This window comes from Psittacula echo (assembly GCF_963264785.1).
Source record: "Psittacula echo genome assembly, chromosome: Z".
Lineage (NCBI taxonomy): Eukaryota > Metazoa > Chordata > Aves > Psittaciformes > Psittacidae > Psittacula > Psittacula echo.
The window spans coordinates 14,491,552-14,518,790 of record NC_137742.1 but is presented as its reverse complement, the minus strand read 5'-3'; the positions used below and the strand labels follow the sequence as shown (position 1 = coordinate 14,518,790).

Sequence of the window (27,239 nt, the reverse complement as noted above, 5' to 3'; positions counted from 1 at the left end):
ATATTTCTTAGGAAAATCTATGGGTCCTGCAGACTTTTTCACTGGCCTGTCAAGTAGAAGAAAGTTGTCTGAGTTTTAGAAGTTGGTACGCGAAGATGCATGATTAATATAAGACATGGTGGGGGAGACACTTGCCCATTAAACTGCAAGTAGTTATTTGTAGCCTTTAGCAAAAATGTCTTATGCCTGAATTCTGTGAACAAGGAATAAGGCTTGTACAATGACATTATCCTTATACTTCTCTCTCCACATTTTTGGAAATTAACATCACAAAATTAAATGTACAATCAAATTGACTGAGAGCAAGCACTTTCAAAGTCCGTAACTTCTGATATGGTTTGGGTGTTTTTGCTTTTCTTCCCCTTGATTACAAAGTGAAAATTTTGATACAACGTGCAATCTGAAAGTTGCAATATGAAAATATAAAAAAAATTTGGAGCTGGAGGTCAAGCTGTCCACTGAATAGAGTGGAAAGGAAAGCTAAAGGAAACAGTTGGCCTCACTTTGAAGCACTTACTAATCTTTTTGCTAATACAGGCATTCATGGCATTTCTGTTGTACTGTTAAGAAGACACAACACAGAGAAAAGAGAAGTCGTATAAAAAAATATGCGACCACCTGTGTACCACTGGTATTTCATCACTTTCAGCCTTCTGTATGGGATGGAAGCTGCTGAGGCATTACTGACCTGTAGAAACTTGCTTAGGTCACTGGAAGTTTTTCAATACCCGTGCAAAAGAACGGTTTCTGCAATTCCTTGGTCACATGAAGATCTTTGCAGGAGTAAACTTGATAAGGATTTTAAAAAAAAGATGATAGAAATCGGAGAAGCAGAAAAAATGTCTTGGGAAAACAGTGTTTTAAAAATTGCTTCCAGTATTTTGCAGTTACTGAACACACTTCGAAGTTTTAACACTATGACATTTTCAGCTGCAGTATTAGTCTCTACTGATTTTTCTTTCCTGAACAGTAAGAATCATAGGCCATGTCAGTTTTTATGCTATTCACAATCAGATACAGCTCCACTAGAAACAGAGTTCAGTTAAGAATAGATGCCATGCTACGTAATGCCCAAAGGAAATACACTCCTTATTCAAAAGCTTTTCACTGATTATTTTCTCCCCAGTTTAAAGTTATAAAACCTGTCTGTGGTTTTAAGCCCTCTGATAAGCAATTTCGTTGACGAAGTAAGCTAAGAAAGACTTCTCTCACTTTTACCAGTTTCGGACTGCAGGTTCTAGCACCTGGTGCTTCTGAGAAATTATAAGCAAGTGTTGTAAATTAGTCAAAATGAGAGAATCTTTGAGACTGCCTCAGTCAAGCACCACAAAAAGTTTTGGAAATCAAGGTATAATTTGTCTAAGGTATAACCTTACATAGGAGTTTGATGAGATCTACTAAGCGAATGGCAAGTCCAAAGTCAAATTCAAAACATATGGGTAAGGCAAAGATTAATCAACAGACTGCAAGAACACATTGTTTAAAAATGTACATTTGTATGTTATTTCTTCAGAACAATGTATTGTAATTCAAGTGGTTAACTTTTTAAAAAAAACTTGCTACCTAGTTGTCACGATTTCTGCCACAATGCAACCAAGATCTCTCAAGCAGTGGGTGGAAAAAGCATTTCTTAACAATTTAATACCAATCATCCAATTTCAAGAGCCATAAGGCACAACCTGTCTGTGATACCTGACTAGACAAAGGGTGCAGAAATGCTCTCTGCTGCTAAGGTGCTAGAAACTTCAAAAGTTGCAAAGCTTTGGGTTTTTTTGTTTTATAATAATATCACCTACACCATCTTATCACATTTTACCCACTTGCTCTTGAAGCCAGGTAAAGAAATTATACTACACAGGTAAGCTGAAGTACAGAGAAGAATAACGTGGTTACTGTTAATATTAAGGTCTGATCTTGTGCTACCTATCGCAGTGGTTTACTATTTTCAGTTGGACAAACCAACTCTTATGAGGGGGACAGGCAGGAGTAGGGAGGATGCCCAGGGAAGGTCATTTCCAACACAGGGAGATAGATCTTCCATAGTTTCAGAAAAGAGACCGAAAGGCAACTGACATCACACCGAAATAATCAAATATTCTGAAAGGCTATTTTTTAGGAACCAGAAGGACTCTTTTCATTAGGAGTCACAGTTTACTGCTTGTATTCTTGGTTGGGTTTGGTTGTTTTTTTTTTCTGCTTGGTACGAATTGTTTTTGAAATTATACATGTCAGTTTTCTTTGTATTATATATAGACATACACTCAGACAAATAACACAAGCAGAATTAATGCTATCAATGAAAATTTCTGGCCACTAACACTTGCCCAGTAACAGTACCTAAATTAACAACTATTTTAGTTTAGAAGAATTAAAGCTGTAGTTACAGGTGTGGCTGGATGAGCAATATCAAAAGGAGGTTTAAAAGAAGAAACACTCTGAAACTAGAAAATTATACACTAGTGTTTTTCTTAGTTAAACTCTGGCATGTGACAATCTGTTTCATACATAACTTAAAACAAACACACACAAACCCACCTCAAACACAGAACAAGGGAAGTGGAAATACATAATCCAGACTGGACTCTTCAGTCAGTATGCAGGGGGGTTGGAACCAGATGATCTTCAGGTCATTTCCAATCCTAACTATTCTATGATTCTATGACTCTATGTATAGACTGCATGCAACACCACTATCACAGATTTTTAATCTGGTTTTCAAAGACTATACTTTTCACAGATGTAAATTAAACTGCAATTTTAAGGAGGGTTCTTACTACAAAAAGTTAATAGAATTTATTACAGAGGTTTTATTCATCAATTTTGAATAAAAGTATTTCTCCTTACTTTTAGTTCTAGAGAGTTAGAAGGTCATGGTCCTGTATATCAACTACCAACTAAACCCTGTAATTCAACAGTACTGAATAAACTACTTTAATAAACTAGTTTAATCTTACTAACTTTCAAAACTCTTGCTCTACTTATTGTGGGGAAAGTATTAATTTTCAGGTAAACAAACTGACTAAACAGAGTAACAATTCAATAATTTAGTATAGGGTGTGCTAAGCATGGTCACTTCTAATGAACTCCCATACTCTGAAAAGATTAATTTTACATTATCCACAAAAGCTTGTATTAATAGACTTTACAAAGCCTAAGTACTATACTGTCAAACTTTTATAACTAAACTTACAATTTTATAGTACAAGAAATTAGAAAATTCAGCTATAAAGTTATACTTCACTGATCACCATAATTTCCCTAGCTGGCCTACTGTATATACAGTATTTTTTTAAGCTTAAGAAAACTTAGATGTAGTAATCTTGAAGATGAGAAGCTGTATAACCATGTAACAACTGTCCCGTAACATGAACCTCACAAAAAAAACCACAGTAGACAGGGCTATGAACGAAAGGTTACAAACTAAACTACAGACATCTTAACCCTCTGTGTCTTATTATTTTCTAAATTCACATCTGGTAAACAGAAATTTTTTGTTTGCTAAAGGAATATAAAAAAATATCCATATTAGCACCAAACAACTGAACCACCTTTAAAAGTCTTAGCCATCTTCAGTAGCCTCTTGGTAAACCTGCCTGTTTAGAGAAATTTTAAATAATCCATGAGATCAAAGCTATCCAAAGCTCTCTGAAGTGGCTTGTGATTTAGAAATAACAAGAAAAGCAAGAAGCACATGCAAGAACTGGAAGAGATCTTACAGCTACTATCCTATACACGTACAGAAAGAGAAATTATTTGATAGCCAGAACAACATTATTCAGATTTCATGGAAATACATAAGACCCCTATAAAGAACAGGGGAGAGACACTGGTGAAAATCCCACTTTTGTCACCACTGATGGCTAGAGAGAAAGCATTTATGCAGATCTTCTCTCTCAGTCAGCTGTCCACTAAACTGAGAATGTTTTAGTTGAAACTGTTTCACTCAACACTGTCATTTGTCAAAGTGGGCATAATTTAGAAAATGCTTCCATTTAAATACACTTTATTTTAAAATAACAGAACTAAGGTATTTCAGTTTCACACCATCACAATATTTCTAAAATAAAACACTTCAGTTACATTCTAATTGCAAGTCTAGTACACTTTGATTTTTTTTTTTTCCCCGCTACGAATACCACTATGCTGTTTTCAAACGTTTATCTAAGTATATTTACTGACATTTTTCCAGAATTTGATCAGAGATGCCATACATTGTTTTCATTTCACTTTGGAGTACAGTGTCATCAAAAACTGTACAACATGACACAGAGAGAGGAAGTTCACACTACTTCACATTATTGCTAAAACTAAATACAAATAAGCAAACAAGGCAACATCTTCATATATGCTAATCTGTATGTCTCCAAAAGCCAAGAAAATAAGTGTACTAAGAGTGGGGAAAAAAAAAAAAATCTATGCAGAGTTATCTGTTCTATTATACTGAAATTTTTAAGTTGTTAGCACCTTCCAATCAACCAAAACATTTCTCAGGATCTATTTTAGCAACATACTTTGAAAATCAGAATTCCTAATAATTTATAAAATTGCTGCTAATCAAGCACTGCAACACTGTAAAACAAATGATGACATTATTGCAAATCAACAAACATGCCCTCTCAGAACACACTCAGAAATCAAGTTTTCTCCCACAAACCTACTCAACTCACCCAAGCCAAGACCATTCAGTTCATATTTTGCAAGGTGAGAAAGGGACAAAAGCCTTTCCCTCTTGTTCATATCACATGCTTGCCAAGCTCTCATTTGTTAATCTGTCATAACACACAAACTGGAGAAGGACTTACAGCTTCATTCATGCTCTACCCAACCAACCCCTTCTGTCAATGCTTTGAAATAAAACAGGATGAGAAATATTTTTATTTTCCCCCCAACCTCCAGAGCGGTCTTTCATTATATGGCTTCTTCAATAACTTATGAGAGTTGCTTGAGTAAACAGCAAATTTCAAAATTGGGGGACAGGTAGGAAGATGGAAGAGATGAGCAAGCCTTTAGTAACAAAAAAGGATTACACTTTTAAAGTAACATCAAAAAAATGCAGAAATCTAAGTCTCAGTGTACAAGTAGCTTGGTTTGATTTAGTTAAGCCTGTTTCCAACTTCACTTTCTGAAGCAGTCGCATGGTCTTTCCAGAAAGTATACTCTAATTATGTCAGATACACAAGCTCTCATTTACAAAAGCAAGAAGATGATGAGGTTGACAAAACACACGGCAAAAAACCCCTACATAGTAAAATAAAAAAGTGCTCTTAAAATTACTTCTTCAAACAAGCGACTGGTGTAGTCTCAAGAGAGGATAAATGCACTCCTATTGCTTCTCTATTTACTAATGTAAGATAAGCTTTTTTTCATTATTTATATATGTAAGCCACACCTTCCAATATGAGAAAGCTGGTCATCACTTAATGACTAAACAAGCAAATATTATATTTTCCCATTTGTGAACTGCATTTCTATAATTTGCAGATAGCACTATAGAGATTACAGAAAAATCCACATGCATCTTAGAAATACATCTCTAAACTCTAAATTGATATATTAAAATAAGAGAGAAGCATGTCTTAGGCCTGGGACTCAGTTATGTTACTGACTGAACTGCCATATTGACTATGTTATGAGCATATAGAGAAAGCCCAAGAACCACCTTATGAAGGTTAAATTAGTCCTTGGTAAGATCATGACAAGGGAATCCACACTGAATCCTTCCATCCCTGCCTGTATCCAATCCACAGATATTCTGCTTATCTTCTGTGTACTTTATTCTCCAGGCACTTCACTGCAAATGACGACCATCTTTTCTGAAGGATCTAAAACTCACTAGTGTGGCCAATTATAGCCCTGAATTTCTCTGGGGCTTTAATACAAAGCTTTGTATTACTGAATTCAGACAGCACCTGGATGTAGCTAAACAAAGGAGAACCATGGCCCATATACTACAGGAACATGAACACAATTGACCATGCAGATAAATGAAATTAATAACTGAACTGAAAGCTAGATTACTCAGTCATGCTAAAATTTTTAATAGAATTTATATAGTTGTAGGATGACCACTTTATTTTCATAAGGTGTTGAACTGCAACAATTTGCAACAAAACATTCCTTTTTCCTAGCAAGGGAATGATTTTAAAATGCAGGAAAGTTACATTCGAGGTATCACAAAGAGTTCCATCAATGTTGAAAAAAACCATAAAACCCCCAATGAAATTGAATTATCATCACTGCATCTTTAAATTACTTAAAAACTAAACAATAAATACACTAAACTAAGTGTACTATTTATTTCAGGTTACTCTGTTAGGAGAAAAAATACAGTTATAGCTGTTTGTCTACCATAATTCACTGATGAATGAAAATGAGTATGTACAAAGTAAGATGTAAACCACAGCACTGCTATAAATACATATTCGTACAGCAGTACTTTTGAGGAAAAACTACAACTGATCTTTGCAGTCTTCCCTGAGATGCAGGTTATACCACCCACTTTTTACAGAGGTAGCTCAATCTTTCTAGTGTGAAACATTATTTCACAAGGCACGGGCTCATTTTGGAGAATATTCCGATTTCTCTGCAGCTCTGCTTTCACAGAAGAAACATAATTAATTTTTTCCCAAAACTGGAAATTACTTTAGCAAAAGAGACATCTTTATGGGAATATTCTGTCAATACAAAATCATTAAAATGAAGCACGATAGCATTCTAGTACCATTCACACGACATTTGAACAGAAACAGAAGCAGCTGAAATGGATCAGGCCTTAACTACCTTAAACGTGCATCAATACTGACATATATGCTACAGTAGCAATAAGCGGTAGCTAGGTCTCAAGTCTTTCCTTTTTACATTTGATGCTCAGGTACTTCTGCAGACAGGAACAGTGCCCTTTGTTACCTATTCATCCAGACTGTCAAGCTACTGAGTTTGTCCCGTTTTCCAGTAGTGTAATTGCTAACTCACCACCAACCTCTGTGATAAAACACAGAACTAAAAGGGCAGCAGCTAAGCAGCAACAAAAACTGTTCCTGTGTAACTGGCTGTTTACCTCAAAAGAAACCCCAAACAAACTCTTCACATTCAACTCACGAGATATGATGCAGGAACATATCTCAATTCATAATCCTTTTTTCTTTATAACAGTTGCCATGGCAGAGTATACATTAGAGCTAGCAGAACCACAAGTGCCCTTCCCAGGCCACATGTTTGACATTATCATCTGCATGCTTTTGTACACGATAATATTTACGTTGGAGACAAAAATGTATACTGACAATAGCATTCTGTACTAAAATGCTGTCTCCCATAAACCAATATTCATTCACATTTGTGTTTTCTAGGTTCCTATTACCAGGAACCCCCCTCACTGCTAATTATCCCTAATGTTTACTCACAGCAAACATCCTTTCCTAGGTCTTCTAAGACACTGGCTGTTGAGTAGTTATTTCTTATTTCCAAAAAATTTTAAGGAAAATTTTCAAACATGACTCTGTGCTTCTCAGTGGACTCAGTAACTCTGAGTTACTACCCAATTATATATAAGCCTTTTACACAGGTAATTATAAAAAAATCTTTCAAGTTCTGAAGCTAACTAACATGTACATTAACACACCGCTGATGAATATGTTAGTAAGCTACATGAGTGCTGAATTTATTGCACTGTGTTCAGAGTTCAGGAAGTTCATCCTACAAGGATGCTGGGGAGGGACTCTTCATCACGGACTCTGGTGACAGGACAAGGGGTAACGGGTTCAAACTTAAACAGGGGAACTTTAGATTGGATCTAAGGAAGAAATTCTTTACTGAGAGGCTGGTGAGGCACTGGAATGGGTTGCCCAGAGAAGTTGTGAATGCTCCATCCTTGGCGGTGTTCAAGGCCAGGTTGGATGAGGCCTTGGGTGACATAGTTTAGTGTGGGGTGTCCCTGCCCATGGCAGGGGGGTTGGAACTAGATGATCTCAAGGTCCTTTCCAACCCTAACTATTCTATGATTCTATGATTCTAAGTTATGGCAAAGAAATCACAGCAAGTGAGAGCTTACCACCACATCTTAGCAAGTAGCACCCCAGGCCACAGGCTACCCATCTGCCCTCCATCACCCCCAGATACAAACATATTTAACTTACAAATATAAAGTGCGTAACCCTGATTGTCAAAATAAGAAGGACATAGGGCTCTTGGAGAAACTCCATAGGAGGGCCACGAGGATGGTAAGGGGACTGAAGCACCTCCAGTTTGAAGACAGGCTAAGAAAGCTGGGGTTGTTCAGCCTAGAGAAGAGAAGCTGCTTGGAGACCTCATAGCAGCCTTCCAGTATCTGAAGGGGGCCTACATGAATGCTGGATAGGGTCTTTCAGCAGGGACTATAGCGACAGGACAAGGAGGAATGGATACAAACTAAAACAGGGAAAGTTCAGGTTAGATATAAGGAAGAAATTCTTTAATGTGAAGGTGGTGAGGCACTGGTAGCAGGTTGTCCAAGGAAGCTGTGAATGCTCTGTACCTGGCAGGGTTCAAGGCCAGGTTGGACAGAGCCTTGGACAACATCGTCTAGAGTGAGGCATCCCTGCTCATGGCAGGGGGGTTGGAACTAGATGATCTTGAGGTCCTTTTCAACCCTAACCACTCTATGATTATGACAAAACCCAAATTAACCACAGAACTATACTAAGTAACTACAACAGAACCATTAAAGCTACTGTTAATCTCAATGGGGTAAATCTAATCTACAAAATTACCACATATTAAAGAGAAAAACAAAAATACTTATTCAAATAGTTTTGTGTGCACCAAGACTATTTACTACTACAATAACTGAGTTCAGTGAATAAATATTTTATTGTATTTGCACACTCTAATACTTAGGGAGTAAGATAAAGTCCACTTGAAATTCTAACTTATTTCAGGAAGCAAGTATGTTGATATCTAACAATTTCAAGTAATTATACCTGTGTAAACCCACTGAAGTGTATCCATTCATAGAAGTATAATTTTAATTATCTGACACACAACCCTACTAATGAACTTGTATGTAAATTGATTTACAGAATATTTATTCATCATAATCATGCACAAGAAACTGAATTCTTTCTGTCAAAGTAAATGCTATTTTACTAACAAAAACTCTAAGTTCTGTACAGCAATTTAATGTGTTTGGTAACTACTGCTGTTTCTATAGGGTCACCTTTAAAACTAAGGTACATTTATCTTCTAATTTTGCTTGGTTTTCATTACAAAACAGCATAAGCATGTAAGTTGTTCTGTTCTTTTTTAAACAGTGATCTGCTTATATCTACAACAACCTTTCTGGAATCTTCTGACAGGATTCCAAAATTAGTCTATTTTACAATGAGATATTTCACCCATTTTTACAATCCTTCCCAAAACACTTGTGCAAATTCACGCCTATAGGTGTAGGTAGGAGACCTTCAACAGCTTTGTTTCAGACAAACACTGTCCTCTCCCAAAGTTCACACAGGGTTACATGGAGTGTCAGCCACATTAGGGCAAGTTGATTAGCCCAGAATCTCAAGTCACTGTACATCAGCTGACTTTCAATAATTATGTGTACACACTTAGCCCATGAAAAATGCAAACTAATTCAACCTTCCTTAGCCAACGATGAAACAGGGTTAAATTAAATCAAGTTACATGTAATTGCCACAGGCTACATATAAACAATGGAACGTACACTGTAGCTGAGCATGCAATAACATCAAATTATCATGACCTAACAAGTTACGTTGAATCCTCAGAAGTCCATCTACAGAGCTGGACTCCATTGGCTAATTATCAACATGTGATTAAGAACTTGTTCAATCCCATGACATTATGTCTTCTTTGAGACTAGAGAAAGCATTTGTTAGGAATAAACACATTTACAGAAAAAAAAGAGAGAATTCCTATTCTGAAGTCTACTAATTTAATATAATCATTTAACATGGCACTAAGTAAATAGCTTTCATTATTCTTTCTCCAGGTTGCAGGCTAAGATTACAGTGTGATGTGAAAACTGAGTATGTTTACCTTTCAGTATTATGATGGCTTATTCATGTAATGATATTTAGAGAATTGCAGACAAAACAGGTTTTAAACAGTACCATTTTTAGTGCAATTCCTCAGAGGATGGTGCCATAGTCAGGGGTTTGGGTGTCTTGAACATGGGGCCCAAGTTAGTAGGCCAGGTCTACTGGGGGCTGGTAGAGCTGAGCTGATGAAGAAGAAGAGTGGTTTTGGTAGCAGGCTTGCCAGGCTGGTCAAGGAAGCTTTAAACTAGATGTGTTGGGAGAGGGGGGCATCACTCCATCCCAACACACCCAGTCAGTTGCCAGCACCTACAATAAATGCTCGAAGGGATGCAGAGATATTCCAGCCGCTCCAACCAATGAGCCGGCTTCATTTGGAGCTTGGCTCAGATGCCTCTATACAAACCTCCATAGCATGGAGAACAAGAGGAATTAGAGGTGTGCACGTCTACAGGGGCATGATATAGTAGGCATCACAGAAACATGGTGGGATGGCTCCTACAACTGGAGTGTTGGAATGGAAGGTTACAGGCTCTATGGAAAAGACAGGCCTGGCAGGCAGGGAGGGCCAGTTGCTATTTATGTTAGGGATAGGCTGGAGAGTATGGAACTCTGTCTGGGGACGGATGAGCAGTTGACAGAGAGTTTGTGGATCAAAATTAAAGGCAGAGCAGTGATGGGGGACATTACTGTGGGGATCTGTTACAGACCGCCTGATCAAGAGGAATCTGTGGATGAAGTGCTCTATAGGCAGATAGGAACAGCCTCACGCTCACAGGCCCTTGTCCTCATGGGAGACTTCAACCACTCTGACATCTGCTGGAGTGAAGGTATGGCCCGGCACAAGCAATCCAGGAGGTTCCTCAATTGTGTGGAAGACAACTTCCTTCTGCAAGTAATAGAGGAGCCGACAAGGAAAGGTGCCATGCTTGACCTCGTGCTCACCAACAGGGAAGGGCTGGTTGGAAATGTGACGCTCCAGGGCAGCCTTGGTTGCAGCGACCACAACATGGTCGAATTCGAGATCCTCAGGACAGTGAGAAGAGAAAGCAGCAAGCTCACTGCTCTGGACTTCAAGAGAGCAGACTTTGGCCTGTTCAGAAACCTGCTTAGGAAGGTTCCATGGGACACAGCCCTAGAGGGCAGGGGGGCTCAAGACCCTTGGTTGTTATTCAACAACCACCTGCTCCAAGCTCAGGAGTGCTGCGCCCCAACTAGAAGGAAGTGCAGCAGGAGGGCCAGGAGACCTCCTTGGATGGATAAGGAGCTGCTGAGGAAAATTCAAAGGAAAAAAGAGGCTTATAGAAAGTGGAAGCAGGGACAGTGGCCTGGGAAGAATACAGGGATCCTGTCCGGGAAGCTAGGGACCAGGTGAGGAAGGCTAAGGCCCAGTTAGAATTGAACTTGGCTAGGGATGTTAAGGATAATAGGAAGGGATTCTATAGGTACGTAGCGAGTAAAAGACAGACTAGGGACAACGTAGGCCCCCTTCGGAAGATATCAGGAGAACTAGCTACCCTGGAGTTGGAGAAGGCTGAGGTTCTTGATGACTTCTTTGCCTCAGTCTTCACTGGCAAAGGCTCTGACTGCACCACCCAAGACTTGGAAGGCGAACGCAGGGACTGTGAGAATGAGGACCCCAGGCCCACTGTAGGAGAGGATGTGGTTAGAGATCATCTTAAAAACCTAAACGTACACAAGTCCATGGGACCTCACGAAATCCATCCATGGGTCCTGAAGGAGCTGGCAAATGAAGTTGCTAAGCCACTGGCCATCATATGTGAAAAATCATGGCAGTCAGGTGGAGTTCCTGACAACTGGAAAAAGGGAAATATAACTCCCATTTTCAAGAAGGGGAAAATGGATGACCCAGGGAACTACACACCAGTCAGTCTCACCTCTGTGCCTGGCAAAATCTTGGAGCAGATTCTCCTGGAAGGCATGCTAAGGCACATGAAAAACAAGGAGGTGGTTGGTGACAGCCAGCATGGCTTCACTAAGGGGAAATCCTGCCTGACCAATTTGGTGGCCTTCTATGATGGGGCTACGAAACTGATGGACAGGGGCAGAGCAGTTGACGTCATCTACCTGGACTTGTGCAAAGCGTTCAACACTGTCCCACACGACATCCTTCTCTCTAAATTCGAGAGACATCAATTTGATGGGTGGACCATTCGGTGCATAAAGAACTGGCTGGACGGCCGCACGCAAAGAGTTGTGGTCAATGGCTCAATGTCCAGCTGGAGACCGGTAACGAGTGGTGGACCTCAGGGATTGGTGTTGGGACCGGTCTTGTTCAACATCTTTGTCGGTGACATGGACAGTGGGATTGAGTGTGCCCTCAGCAAGTTTGCCCATGACACCAAGCTGTGTGGTTCAGTTGATACGCCGGAGGGAAGGGATGCCATCCAGAGGGACCTCGACACGCTTGTGAGGTGGGCTGATGCCAACCTTATGAAGTTTAACCATGCCAAGTGCAAGGTCCTACACCTGGGTCGGAGCAATCCCAGGCACAGCTACAGGTTGGGCAGAGAAGAGATTCAGAGCAGCCCTGCAGAGAAGGACTTGGAGGTGTTGGTCAATGAGAAACCGAACATGAGCCGGCTTCAGTGTGCACGTGCAGCCCAGAAAGCCAACCATATCCTGGGCTGCATCAAGAGGAGCGTGACCAGCAGGTCAAAGGAGGTGATCCTGCCCCTCTACTCTGCTCTCGTGAGACCTCACTTGGAGTACTGTGTGCAGTTCTGGTGTCCTCAACATAAAAAGGACATGGAACTGTTGGAACAAGTCCAGAGGAGGGCCACGAGGATGATCAGGGGACTGGAGCACCTCCCGTATGGAGATAGGCTGAGAAAGTTGGGGCTGTTCAGCCTGGAGAAGAGAAGGCTGCGTGGAGACCTCATAGCAGCCTTCCAGTATCTGAAGGGGGCCTATGAGGATGCTGGGGATGGACTCTTCATCACGGGCTCTAGTGACAGAAAAAGGGGTAACGGGTTCAAACTTAAACAGGGGATGTTTAGATTGGATCTAAGGAAGAAATTCTTTACTGAGAGGGTGGTGAGGCACTGGAATGGGTTGCCCAGGGAGGTTGTGAATGCTCCATCCTTGGCGGTGTTCAAGGTCAGGTTGGATGAGGCCTTGGGTGACATGGTTTAGTGTGGGGTGTCCCTGCCCATGGCAGGGGGGTTGGAACTAGATGATCTCAAGGTCCTTTCCAACCCTAACTATTCTATGATTCTATGATTCTAAACATTTTAATATTTTCCACAGTAAAAATAAATGATCTATTTCTGTAAATAACATGATTAAACTTTACATCGTGCTAGACAGAACCAGAGAGAATTACTCCAGTGAGTAAATATGCAAAGCTGTAACTGTAATTTTTTATAATAGTGACTGTAGAGTGCACACTGCATTCCTACATCTCTCTAAGCCGTTGGTCACCTAAATTACCACCAAGCAAATCAAGCAAGTTCACCTACAGCTTTACTTCAGTGTATGCCAGATCTGCCACTATTTTTGCAAAACTAATCAGCTCAACACTCTTTTCACATCTAAGCCTGAGAAAAACAGAGTAGGAAAGTCCAACCATACACATGTTTTGAACACGCATAACATGGAAACTGATTACTTCACACTGCGTAACAGCCACTGCTTCCAACCCTTCACTCAAAATCTCTGCAGGACAGAGGAAGAGCACTTTGATCAGGACATCAGAAACACACTCTAAAATCTTCTTCTGTAGTAGGAGATTCACACATACATTTGTCACTATATATCAGCATCTTCAGCTGGCTCTAAGATTTTATGGGGCAGCAAGCATTCACTTCACCTCTTGTAGAAGTAATACATCACAGTGCAAAGAAAATTAACTACAACAGGGGAAAAGCCTGGAAGAAAGAATATAACTATAAACCAAACTTATCTAAACTCTCTTTCCTGAGGTAAAAATCTGTCCAATGTTTCCTACTGACAAGCACTATGGATCCCTTTTGCATGTGTGTAGTTCCATTTTGCATGTTCATGCATCTCATAGAACCATAGAATAATTAGGGTTGGAAAAGCCCTTAAGATCATCTAGTTCCAACCTCCCTGCCATGGGCAGGGATGCCTCACACTAAACCATGTCACCTAAGGCTCTGTCCAACCCGGCCTTGAACACCACCAGGGATGGAGCATTCAACAACTTCCAAATTCACAACTTCCCTGGGCAATGAAGGGCAAATCTCAAACTTCTGATTGACAATCAAGAGTTGAAGTGTTAACAGAAGTATCACACAACAAAGTCCCTTTTTCATCCCACTCCAATTCCTTTTTATAATATAGAAATCAAGATGAAAATTTTAATTACTGCACTGTGACAGCTGTTTTACAAGGCAACGTAAAAGCATATTAAATAATATTAAGTATATTAAATAGTAAAGATATTATACTAAATGCATTTGCATATGTTAAAATTTGTACCACCAAATATGTTGAAGGTCTGACTTGAAAAAACCCTTCAAGAACACTCAACACAGAAAAGCTGACATAAATATGCAAAGGTTACTTTTTCTGTATACCAAGTCAAAGCTTTCTAGACTTCCACCAGGAAATCCCACACCCCCAGACTGAAAGATCACATTTGCAAAGTCAATCCAAAGTTAATAAATCCCCCCTGCACTCAAGAATTGTGACACAGTCCTTGGATTATATAATTGTGTAACATTTCCTTCCCACCTCCCCAGCCCAATCTTCATTCAGTTCACAGGAGGAATCTGCTCTGGAAATGAATCAGAGGCTAATCATAAGGCTGAGAGGTCTGTTGTATATGTGACTCTTCAAATAAAAAAGGAAGAGAAGTAAGAAGAGGAGGAGGCTGCAGATCAGATAGCAGAAAACTGAAAAATGTCGCTCTTCGGAATCTCATTGTATTTCTATTACTGACAGTAAATATTTCTGTGTTCCTTTTTTCCTGCATGCTCTGAATCCCTGATTAGTTATATCTGTAACCAAAATCAGCAAATCTGTAGTAGCCTTCCAGTAACTGAAGGGGACCTATAAGGATGCTAGGGAGGGACTCCTCATTAGGGACTGTAGTGATAGGACAAGGGGTAACGAGTTAAAACTTAAACAGGGGAAGTTTAGATTGGATATAAGGAAGAAGTTCTTTCTGTAAGGGTGGTGAGGCACTGGAATGGGTTGCCCAAGGAAGCTGTGAATGCTCCATTCCTGGTGGTGTTCAAGGCCAGGTTGGATAGAGCCTTAGGTGACATGGTTTAGTGGGCGGTGTCCCAGGGGGTTGGAACTAGATGATCTTAATGTCCTTTCCAATCCTAACTATTCTATGACTCTATGATTCTAATATTATCACATATATTATGATGCCAAAAATCAAGTTAACTTAAAACTCAGGTCCTACCATTGCTTCAATTAGATTTCCAAAGTTATAAAGACCAACTTCTGCATCTCAGTTCCCAACTTCCACTACATACTCTCCTCAAAAACATTTAAAAAATGGATATTTTTGAAGAATTCCGATGTTACAATATATGTCACAGAAAAGCTCGTGATGAAATGAAGAATTCTGTCTCTGGAGTACGGCTTAATGACGTGAAGTGATTAAGGCAGAGAAGTATACAGTGAACACCAAAGAGAAATCAAAATACTTAATTATAAAAGACAGGACTGGAAGCAATCTCAAAGAGTCTACTCCTTTCCCAAAGGTAGAACCAACAGTATCTTAGGCCTATCCTAGGAGACTTTAATATAATAAGTTGTGTTTTTTCGAAACAAAGCAAATAAAAAAACAGCTCCATTCACTCCACAAAGTCAAAGAAATAGGCATCCTGCTTCAAGAAAAAAAAGCCATGACATACTTAAAGATCACTATGCATTCACAAAGATGCCAAACACAGACCACACAGGTAACCTGAATTACAGAATTCTCCAGCATTCGCTCGTGGAAGACGTGCTCCACATTTCTGAGCCTTGTTGGTGTGGGGTTTTTTTTGTTTGTTTGTTTTTTGTTGGTTTTTTTTTTTTTTTTTGCACTATGTGATTTCCTCAGTTAAAATAAATAAATAAAACCATTAATCCCTGTGTGCAAAATAATGCTGCTCCACCCAGCCTATCCTTGTTTTGTACTTCTGGCTTTTCAGACAGTTTGTTCTTCTTGCCTTCTCTGGTCTCTCTCAGTACATATTTCTCACCCATTCCCCTCCGTGAACTGCTTCCCTCAACACCCAATTCCAAATTACCTTTCTGCCTTTGCTTCTCACTAAGGCTGTTTCATAGCTGTTCTGCTATCTTGATTAAGGACAGTTTTATCTGCCCCACTAGCTCTTTCATTCAGTCGTCATAGTTCAGTCATTATTTCCCTACAAACTCCAAGCTCCTATCCTCCTCCCAAAACCTGCCCTTCAAACTTTCATTCCTTCCCCATCCTGTGTAAGTCTGGCTCCAGTCCACTACCTCCTTCATGTGTACACCCTTCCAGACACCTGAAACCTCAGTTCTTGTCTTCTCCACACTCAAATCAGCACTGTGGATAACCAGGGAATGGACACCACGAAGCTAAGAGTCTGTACCACATCTCTGCTTACAAGTGTGCTTATTAGGAAAGTCCTCTTGTGCATGTCAAATTTTTCAACATTAATGCCTACAACCAGAGAAGTCACCTAATTTTTCAGACACCAAAAACTTGTCCAATTTTTTAACAGGTTTTCGAATGACAACAAAATGCACATCCCTAACGCAAAAAGTCACCTCACTCTTCAATTTTGAATTATTTTCCCAAAGAATGGGGGTGCTCCAATCACTTTGAGAACAGGGTCAGAAATCATTTTTAAATATTTTTCTTTTTCTCTAGCATGAGCCTGAGGAATCAGTGAGTTATTTTGGCTTCAAGCTTTATTAAAAGAATCAGCAATGCAGCATGAATGATTTTGGCCTAAATGACTGAAGTTTAGCAAAGTCAGAAGTAATATCAGTGCCTTTAAACAGTTATGTTGTCAGGAAACTGAGAGGAGCCACTATTGGTCCTACGTACAAAAAGCAAGCAACATGTATTCTTGAAGTTGACTACTAACTGTTAAGAAATGTTTCAAATACTTGCAACTGCCAAATTTCATTAGGATACACTGAAGTTTTTCTATGTTACAGGTTATGCCTCAGCATGAGTTTTTAGAGACACTTCCAGGAAGATCAAATGATCACTGAGCATACTAGTAGAGGAAAATACATTTCCCATTACTAAAAAAAAAAAAAAAAAAAGTGAAAAAGGAAAACCTAACAACCATGTAGTAAAATGCAATCATATTTCCTTAGTTTTAACTAAATCTTTAATAAACAAACTATCAGACAGATTTTTATTTTTCCCTTCAGGGGAAAAAAAATATAAATAAAAAGTCAGACTGATTTTAGATCTCCGCACAGCATTCCTCATGAGTTCTCACCACAGCCTTACCAGAATCTCATCAAAATTTCCCAGGTTTTTGACTACAGAAAGCAGGTTCCAGACTATTTTTTCTACAGACACTAAGGTAGCTATTGTATTTAGCATCTGATGAGGGCCCTCTAAATTTTGCCCCCATCCTCAATATCCAGCAAGCACACAGATTTCATGCTTAGGTCACTGGGAGCCACTTTTTGTTCCTCCTTCATGGAGCATCGTGGGTGAATACTGCCACTCACCCCACTTCACTGCCAATTCCACACCTTTTGGCACTCTGGGCACATGTAATTCTGAATTCAAAAAAAAAAAAAGGGCAAAACATCTGAATGGAAAATAACATGCAAGAAAGGGGGGCAGCCTCTACTAAAACCTAAGATTGAAAACAAAATTTCAGAGACAAGTTATTTATAACCTTCTCCTTTCCTAGTACCTGGTCAACCCAGAGGAGAGATTGTTAGCTCAAACATCAGAGATAGTGGCTGCACTATCACAGACACATGTTCACACTCAAGGAGTCTGCTTAATTACATTTTATTAAAAAAAAATTAAAAACCCCAAAGTTTTAGTACTATAAAACCAAGCACTAAAGTGTTAAGAAATATCAGAATTCTGGTTGCTTACACCTATAATTTAGTGCCTTGTGCAATATGAAAGTAATTAAAAAAATGATCAAGTACTGTTTCGTGTTATTCACAGGATCTCTGCCTTATATATGGCACACGACATACATGTCACAGAACAAATCAGTGTTACCAAGCAAAAGGAGGTACCTTCCATCAGACATTACACTTTTTTACTGAGGAATTTAATAAAACACAGTTAATAAATCTACTTGATCAAAACCAGTTTCTCATCTAAGATCTTTTGCTGGGAACTGCCATTTATAAAAATCAACTCTTAAAAAAAAATAAAAATCCTTATTTTCACAGAAAACTTTCACAAGTAAAGATAAAAAGAAAAAAAAAGGAAAAAGAAAAAAAAGACTGAGCACTACTTTACTGGCAGGGTGGTGAGGCACTGGAACAGGTTGCTCAAATAAGTGATAAATGCTCCATCCTTGGCAGTGTTCAAGGCCAGGTTGGACACAGCCTTGGATGACATGGTCTAATGTGAGGCATCCCTGCCCATGGCATGGGCAGTTGAAACTAGATCATGTTAACAACCTTTCCAACCCTAACCATTCTATGATTTTATGATAAAATACTCACAGCCTCTGGGCCATGTCTAGATCATATGACATAAAAAGCCACATGGGAGAACAGAAAACACTTCTCTGCCCAACATGGATTAGATGTTTGGACCTAGACTTTTCTATACCACAAAAGCAATGGTCTAGCTAGCAACACCTCAGAACAGTCTTGCCTTGCTAACAAACCCCTACAGCAGCTGGACAACAGGCTAACATCACAATGAAACGGTCTGACCACTAGGTGCAAAAGTTTTCCCTCATTGGGATAACTGCTACAACTATCAGTGTAAGAGGCGGAGTTTTATCCGTAACAGCCAATAAACAATGTCTCAGACAGAACTAACAACCCTGGAGGTTTACAGAGTAACATTTTGAATCTCTGTCTCCAATACTGCAGGCAAGCCATTTAACTACTTGTGGAATTTGGGTTATTAACAGTTGTCTCTGTTCTTTGCAATAAACTTTAAAGAGATTTTGGCTTCTTCACAATATGGGGGGTGATTTTGTTTGAAGTCTTCAGGATAGGAAACCCATTCTTTTCCAACTGCTGGCATGATCAAGACAGTTGAAACTTAATAGATGTTTAAGGCCATCAATAAAATCATTCTATACTTTTCAGGGATCTAGCATGAGAAACAATGAGCCTGGTATGTTGAAATGAAGTGCATTCACAACCACAAATAAAGTTGAAGAAAACAACGTTATGAACTTACTGAGTGCTGTAAAGAAACTTTAAAAATCAGATGAAAAAAGCATGTCAAACTACTCAAGATTTTAAGCTCTTTTAAAACTCAGTATTTTGATTTAGTTTCTGTCTTCCATCCTTAAAACTGAAATAATACTTTACAGATGTGCAAAAAAAGTTCTCTAATGTCTGTGAAGTACAGAGAGTTATTTTAAGATAATTCCTACATATTAAGAGATGAAAAAACTTCAGCTTTCATGAAAGACTAGCATGTAATAAGGCAGCAGGCTGCACACTGAATGACAAAGGAAAACAAATACACGAACTAGGTTATGTGTTTGTTTGGTATGCTGTATAACAGTATACCAGTCAGCTGGCATTTCCCATGCACTGTATGAGACATTAAACTGAGGTACCAAAGGTACGGTGGAATACAATAAAGTAGTTAAAAGGCTCAGCATATGGAGAAGGGAACTGGATTATGTTTGGTTCTGTAATCTTAGTCTGCTGTTTCCTTATTTTACTCCCTTACTTTGCAGCCTAGTGAGTTTTGACACTGTTCCTGTAAAGTGCATTGCGTACCTACACATACACACTGCTACAAAAACCAAAATGCTTCAAATCAAATTACAGCAATAATCTGAAAAGTTAGAATCCGTATGAAGTATTTCGAGATTTCTGATTAGAAAACCACTGAAAACTGATACAAATACTAAAGGCCATAAAAATGAACCTTCCTAGAATTTTTTCTGACCTTAACATAAAATATTCTCTTCAATGTTTATATTTTTTTTAAGTTATTTGTGCAAACCACATAATCACCTGCAAGTAAAGTATCAACAACCACATCCAATTTAACTGGAATTCCTTTTAGTTTCTGCATACAGGTGGGCCAAAACCCTTTCTCCCCTCCCTTTTGCTAGCAAGATTTTTCATAGTGAGCTGGAGGGAAAAGGAAGCGAGACACAAATCATGGATCCTGCACAATCTCCTCAAACACAATTTCCTCACTCCTGAGGTGCAGCAGATGTCAATATAAAGCACTTCTCTCGCATGTACTTTGGGGGTCAAGCTCAACTACTAAGAAGTATGTTTCCAATACTAAGAAAATAAAAACACAAATATAGATTAATAAAGTTTTTTTAGAATACATGCCTTTAACAATTGTCATTTCAAGACGACTTCCCTTTTTGACTATTAAAAAGGATCATCATTGTACAGGGTTATTAGCAATAATACACAGCTGTAAGAAGCATTTCTTTGTAGGTATCTCTGTGCAACTGAGTGTTCATTACTCACAATTCAAAATCAGATGCTAACTTAAACTGTGCTACTTCTAATAAAGGCATATAAAAAGCAAGATTGAAAATAACCTGGATCACATTGAAATGGCCATTTCTTTTTTTTTTTTTTTTTCCAAATATTAGGTATTCCTAGTAATATATTTTGTGACAATAAATAGCTACCCCAACACTGGATGAGCCACATCATACCTACCAAGCACCAAATTCTAAAGCAGTCACTACTCATTTTTCCAATGAAGTAATAATAATGAATTTACATACATCCATTCATGACTATTATACACCTTTCTAAAACGCATTTTCTGAATTTGAAGACTTTATTTCTTTCCTAGATCTCGATATTCAGAATAGACTTTTTTTTTTCTATTTCTAATTGCACAGCAGTTACCCACTAACTTTACATTTCCTGTGCAGTATTCATAAAATGTTACTATAAATTCAATATGACTTTAACACTTTGCAATATAGTACACACATAGAAGTATCACATTTGCCACTGAACGCATTTTGCAGTAAGAAGTTTGTTACACTAATCCGTAGCTCAAATCCATTCACACTTTGACTATTTTTCATCTAGTAGCCTCCAAAATATAGTTTATTTACATTATAGAGGAATAAATACATGAAAAGTTTAGGATTAAAGCTGCATTACCTTAATCATTACACAAACAACAAAAAACCCCATGGTTCTATCCTAATGAAATTACCATTTATTGCCTTGATTCCACAAGAAGAGTCATATGAAAATTAACGTACACTGAGTCTCAAGCATGCAATAAGGTTGCACAGGGCTACCTGTACTAATACAGAATAGGGATCTGCAAAGGGGTTTAGTGACATAATTTTGCTTCTCTATTCCTGTTTCACCTAAATCAAAATACAAACACTTCAAATGTAAAAAATAAATTATTTTACTGGTACGCCTCTTCCTACACCTTTATTTTTAAAAAGAAGTATAAAAACAGCTTTAAAAGACAGCAAAAGGCTTCAGGAAAAAAAAAAAAAAAAAGAATTATTGGAATAACTTCAGGTAAAAGTTTAAGAAGTTAAACGCAAAATAAAAAAGAAATAAAACCTATACTCAGGAAATTCAGAATGTGCAAAGTGTTCTAAAATACAAAATAAAAGATACAAAGAAGAAAGTATTTTCTTCTTTCAGTTAAAATAGTTGCTACAACTAATAGTTGCTCTATTATCTTGTGGAATAATTAATTTTGTGTTTCTATAACATGAATAAAACCTGCAGCAGCTAACTGTTGTGATAAACAGTGGACCAGTATAAACTCCTAAAGTCAGAGAAAAAGTAGTATATAAGTGACATAGTCCTGCTTCACGAACACGCACTCACACACTCTTAAGCATGCTAAAAAATACAATCTAAATCAAAAATAAACTTCTTTATAAACATTTCCATATTAAATATTTCTGAATGCTAAATACATTTTTCTGAGATAAATTTACAACTACATAAACCATGATAAAGCAACTAATCTGGGATTAATCACATATGGCTCAGAAGAACAAAAAAACCCAAACTTACTACAAATCACAAATACAGTTTTAAATTTCACTCTATAAATAAGCCTATTTTTCGTATCAGAAAAGTACATGTTTTCTGATTAAAAAAAAAAAAAAAAAAAAGTGTTGTAAACACAACCCTGGCAAGATAAACTTGACAGGAACTACATAACTACAGTAGCTCATTTCCTGCTCGTATCTGCTATATTTAAAGCAAACCTCTAGAAATGAAAAATAAGTCACTACTGTTAGCTTAACAAACCCATTTTTGTTACAAGGAGAGCTGTTACACGCTGAAAGAAACGCTGGAGCTAATGTCGCTTCCTGATGATGAAAACTACCCAACAACTACAACTATTTCTGCACAGTCCTTTCTTTCCTATAAAGCAGTTACACTCGGCCTCTACGCATGCACGGACAGAAAGAAAATAGCAATTCTGCTGCTACACACTGAGATAAGGACAGTTAGAGACGACTAGTGGCTCTCTGTGCAATTCACAAAGTTTAAAAATAAAAGGCTGCCTTTTCAAAGTGTTAATGGTTCCTCTCCACGCACGTAGGCCCGAGGCCCTGTTGCAAACAGTGTCTAACAGGACCAGGCAGCACAAAGACAGGAATGGGAGATTAGTGGGAGGGAGGGAGGCCGGGATTGGGGCTCAGCAGGATCTTCAAGCTTTTTAAAATTCAAACTGCTCCCTGACCAATACAAATCACGGACATGCTACTGACTACTACACGGATTTACAGCATTAAAAACACGCCTTCTACGTGACAGCTATATTAACTTCACCCTTTAAACATGTATCAGGGCACTCAGAGACATGATAGCACAGTTTTATTATACGATTCTACACACAAGACACCAAAAAGCTACTCTATTATATACCTTAACCACTTATTATAACAGATCTACCTGAACCACTAAAAATACTGCTGAAAAAAAACCAGAAATTATGTAACGTTGATACTTGTTTGCCATTTACAAATTTCTTTGCTACAAGGAAGATGAAAAAATGTATCTTGAAATTTCCCTCTATTATGTAATTCCTGTAGGAGTATTTTTATTAGTTCACAGGGTGTCTGTTTTAAATCCACCTCAATTTTTAGTAACACTCTCAAACTCTATCACACATAAGTCCAAGATTTACTTTACTGTAAATTAGCTGCCATTTACTTATAAAGACCTGACACTTAATCAGCAGTCACTTACAAAACACATCTGACCTGTTAAAATGACACCTAATTACATATTCAAACATCGTGGACACAAACAGCCAATAACAACCTCAGCATCTCAAAGTGATATGGCCTTACAAGAAAGGATGACACTTTTTAAGCATTCCTCACTTTTCACTAAATTAAATTAAATGTTTGATTCTCAAGTACTTTGGGCAAGATTTCATCCTCACCTTGGTCCCTCAAACGTCATAAAACCAGCACTTTACATATCATCCCTCTCCCATTTTCCTTTTGCCAGAAGCATAAAATGGTATTTCCTTTCAATTTAGCACATATTCCTGTAACATATACAGCACATAGACACAGATTGTGTGGAGTGCCTGATACAATATGCTTGCCTATCTCTATTTCCTGGGTCTGCAAGCGTCCGTGTTGTGTCAATCATCCCACCAGCACTAGTTTTATGCTATAAATATACTAAGCGATTAACACACTAATCAATCTCTGTATTATTTGGAAATTAAACCTCTGCACATTATAAATCCATATGCATTCGAACTTCTGAATGTTCAGAACGCAATTCTGATACGAAGAGAAGGTATTAGCGAAGAGAGATGGTATTTTTGTTCCTGAGTATTTACATTGTCTCTCTTCCCCTATTTCTCCACTTACTCCTTCCCCACTTCAGAGGGCTGTCTGCCCTGGGACCTTCCTTCCTCGCCCTAGGTGAAGTTGTAAATATGGCAAAGGATAAGTGCACATTTGAGGCTACTTGTATTGTTTCCTCCTTCTCCTGCCCCTCTCCGGGTTGAGGCCTGTCACTGAGAAGCTGCTTCGCCTTTCTAATCCCCGAGCTGGAGTAAAGGCGCTGGCCGGCGGGCCTGCGCTCTCCACCGGGCCTGGGCCTCCCGGCAGCCCTGGAGGAACCAATCTCCTCCGCCAAACCTGAACAAGCAGGAAGGGGGGCTGAGAAAAAAACACCTCCGGTTGCCACTTACTCCCCTCTACCCCGGATAACAGCTAATTCGCTCTGATCCCGGCAGTGCTGGGCCGCCAGGGCTAGGAGGCCCGGCCCGCTGTTGGAGAGGGCAGGGAGGGGAAGGGGAGACAAGGAGGGGGGATTACCTGAGCAAATCGGCGTCTGAATCCAACGAGAATCTGAGAGACGGTGAGAGAAATCCACCCCCCTCCCTCCTCAGAGGAGCCGCCGCCGCCGCTGGGCCACCGCCGCCGCCGCGGAGCAGGAGGAGGAGGGGAGATAATATAACAACAATAATCCGGGCCGGGAGGGGGGCTGGCTCCTCTTCCGTCTCCTCCTCAGTGCAGCGAACATGTAGAGCCGGGGGGTGAGCGGCCAAGACAAATCCCTTCCCCCTGCGCCTGCTTCACAACATCAACAACGGCCAGGCCAGGCCGGACCGCGCCGAACCGGTTCCGAGACACTCTCCGAGCCGCGGGGAAGCAGGGGGGTGGCCGAGGGGCGCAGCGCTGCCAAGGGGCCGCCGTCGCCACCACTCCCTCTGTGTGCGCGGGTGCAGGACGGCGGGGGACGGGTCAGCCTAGGCACGGTGAGCCGGTACCGGGCGGGGGGGTAAGGGGAAGAGGAGGAGGGGGAAGGATCCTGTGTGTGTCTCTCTCGCTCTCTCTCAGAACAAAATGCCGACCGGAAGTGCAGCTGCAGGAATGACTCCCTCCACCGGCGCCAAACACCAACAGCCTCCCCCTTCCCTGCGCTGCCTCCTCCTCGCCCGCTCGCTCCCTCGCTCGCTCGCTCAACCAACGCCGCTTCCGCCGCCGCCACCACGGCGCTACTCGGCGCCGCCGCAGCTGGAGCTGCTCCCTCCGCCTCGCCTGGCCCGGCGGCGGGCACAGCAAGCCTCCGCGGCGGGGCCGCCACTGCGCTTCCACACCCTGAGCCTGCCGCACCAGTTTCTCTTTCTGTTTTTTTTACCCTCCTGATGCGCGGAACGAGACCAGAGTTGACGCTCGGACGTGCGCGGCGAGGAAGGCAGCCAGCGATTTGTGAAGAAATGGCAGTTAAAACAAACAAACAAACAAACAAACAAAAAACCCATACATTTTGGGTTTTATTTTTAGCTTCCGCAAGGACGGGGGGAGGACTGCAAAATGCCGCCTCGCGTCAAGGCTTAAAATGAACGCACAGAGGCTGCAGTGCCCCTCTCCCGGCGGGTGAGGTGTGTCAGACCTGGGAGACTTGCTGGAGTTACTGTTACCGCTCATGTCCGGCGCTGCGGGTGTGAAGGGGCCGTGCCGCAGGAATTGGAACACCCCACGCTGACAGCCTTGCCGGGGCGAGGGATTTCCATCTGGACATACCGAACTGGAGTGACTTTTAAAAACAACCTGGTTTGGACGAGCACATTGGAAAATGCTGATGTTCTAGTGAAGGGTCCTTCACTGGAGGCTGATGGTCCCCACCGCCACCAGATTTACTGGAAATATTTTAATTGTGGGTTGTGTTTGGAGAATGTCCTAGTCTGAAAGATTTTCTGATATTCCTCTGTACAGGTAAAATTGTGATTAATCACAGCACAGGATAATAGTGAAGAAGCATTTATATCTGATGAATTAACTGTATCATTTTGTACTCACTTATTTTGTTTTGCTCCTTGGCACTTGGACAAAAATCCCTTCATTTCTAGAAGAAGCCTTGTTTGTCTGCTTGCTTCAGGATTCAGCCATACAGTTGGTCACAGCTGTAAATACCCTGTGACATACAAAAACACCCTTTCGGCTCTGGATGGATATCATTTGTACAAAGGGACAGCATCTTACACCAATGCACCTGAATTCCTCCAAGGCTCAGAATTTCCCAAGTAATGCTTTGTCTTTAATACAGATTTAAAATGCTTCTCCCAAGCTTAAACTACTAGTAAATTCGTGATGTTGGATAAACCAAAGTTTGTTTTTGAAAGCAAAGAAACAAAGATGGCACTGGAGCACATGGTGATTCAGTACTGGAAATACTCATATCTGATGGGTACGTGCTCATGTAAACTTAATGGAGACAGAGAAAAACAGGCTCTGAAAAAAAATGTATTGCATACATTTGTTCCAAGTTAATATGAAAGGCTCCGATCCTCTAATCATTTATGCATTTACAACTTCAAGTTATCCATCTGAAATAAAGGGAAATAAGTTGTAGCAAATGAAGTGTATTCCTAAATCTTTGTGCTTAATCTAATACAGTGTAACTCTGTAACTCAAGGTGGGAAATATTTATCTTCTTTTGCTAATAAACTAAAGTTTAATGAACTACCTGTCTGGAGTTCACATATCCATATGTATGTGGACATACACACCCATGAACACAGGAAAATGTGGTTCTAAAGTGACAAAAGTTGGCCTGAAAATAGTACTTCAATCTGCTTGTAGCAGAATTTTACCAATTCGTGTTGATGGAGTCTTTCTGTGATTTTAGTAATTTATTTATATAATGACTACTTTTTCTGAAGTAGTGACTTAGTATGTAAATACAGTGTAAATAACGACATTTTCCTTTTCAAATGCCAAAGAGTTTAGGCAGCACAAACATCATGGTAAGACACAACACCTATTTGACTACTGTTTCAGTCAGAATTTTCCAGTGAGAATGTCATGGGACCATTTCACGCTTTTAAAATCTCGTTCAACTAAAAGGATTTATAGAAATTACTATTTTGCCTAAGTATTATGATGTTATTATCTGCCCAAGAAAACAACTAATTTAAGTTATTAGTTCTTTTAGAAGGTGATGTAACAGAAGAGCAAATCAGGATTTTTTTTTTTTCCTAAAGGTAAATTAAGTATTTTTTATTCCATTAGGTATTACTGTAACCCACTTTTTTAAAAGGAAAGATCAAATTCTTCAACTGCATTTAGACAAGTGGTTCTT

At 39.7% G+C, this 27,239-nt stretch overlaps 2 protein-coding genes across 10 annotated transcripts in view; one reads left to right on the top strand and one right to left on the bottom strand.

Moving 5' to 3' along the window:
* NIPBL (NIPBL cohesin loading factor) overlaps positions 1-24,641 on the bottom strand; it is a 159,580-nt gene extending 134,939 nt beyond the window's left edge. For all 9 annotated transcript variants that reach the window (XM_080636687.1, XM_080636691.1, XM_080636689.1 and 6 more), the window contains exon 1: positions 24,470-24,641. The gene's annotated coding sequence lies outside the window, so the exon portion shown is untranslated. The remainder of the gene's footprint in view (positions 1-24,469) is intronic.
* LOC308232189 (uncharacterized protein) overlaps positions 1-25,500 on the top strand; it is a gene marked incomplete at both ends in the record, with an annotated part of 36,040 nt that extends 10,540 nt beyond the window's left edge. The window contains 3 exons of the mRNA XM_080638266.1: positions 24,365-24,512; positions 24,634-24,912; positions 24,995-25,500. Of these exons, the coding sequence (XP_080494392.1) occupies positions 24,365-24,512; positions 24,634-24,912; positions 24,995-25,500 (933 nt within the window). The remainder of the gene's footprint in view (positions 1-24,364; positions 24,513-24,633; positions 24,913-24,994) is intronic.
* Between the last annotated feature and the right edge of the window lie 1,739 nt (positions 25,501-27,239).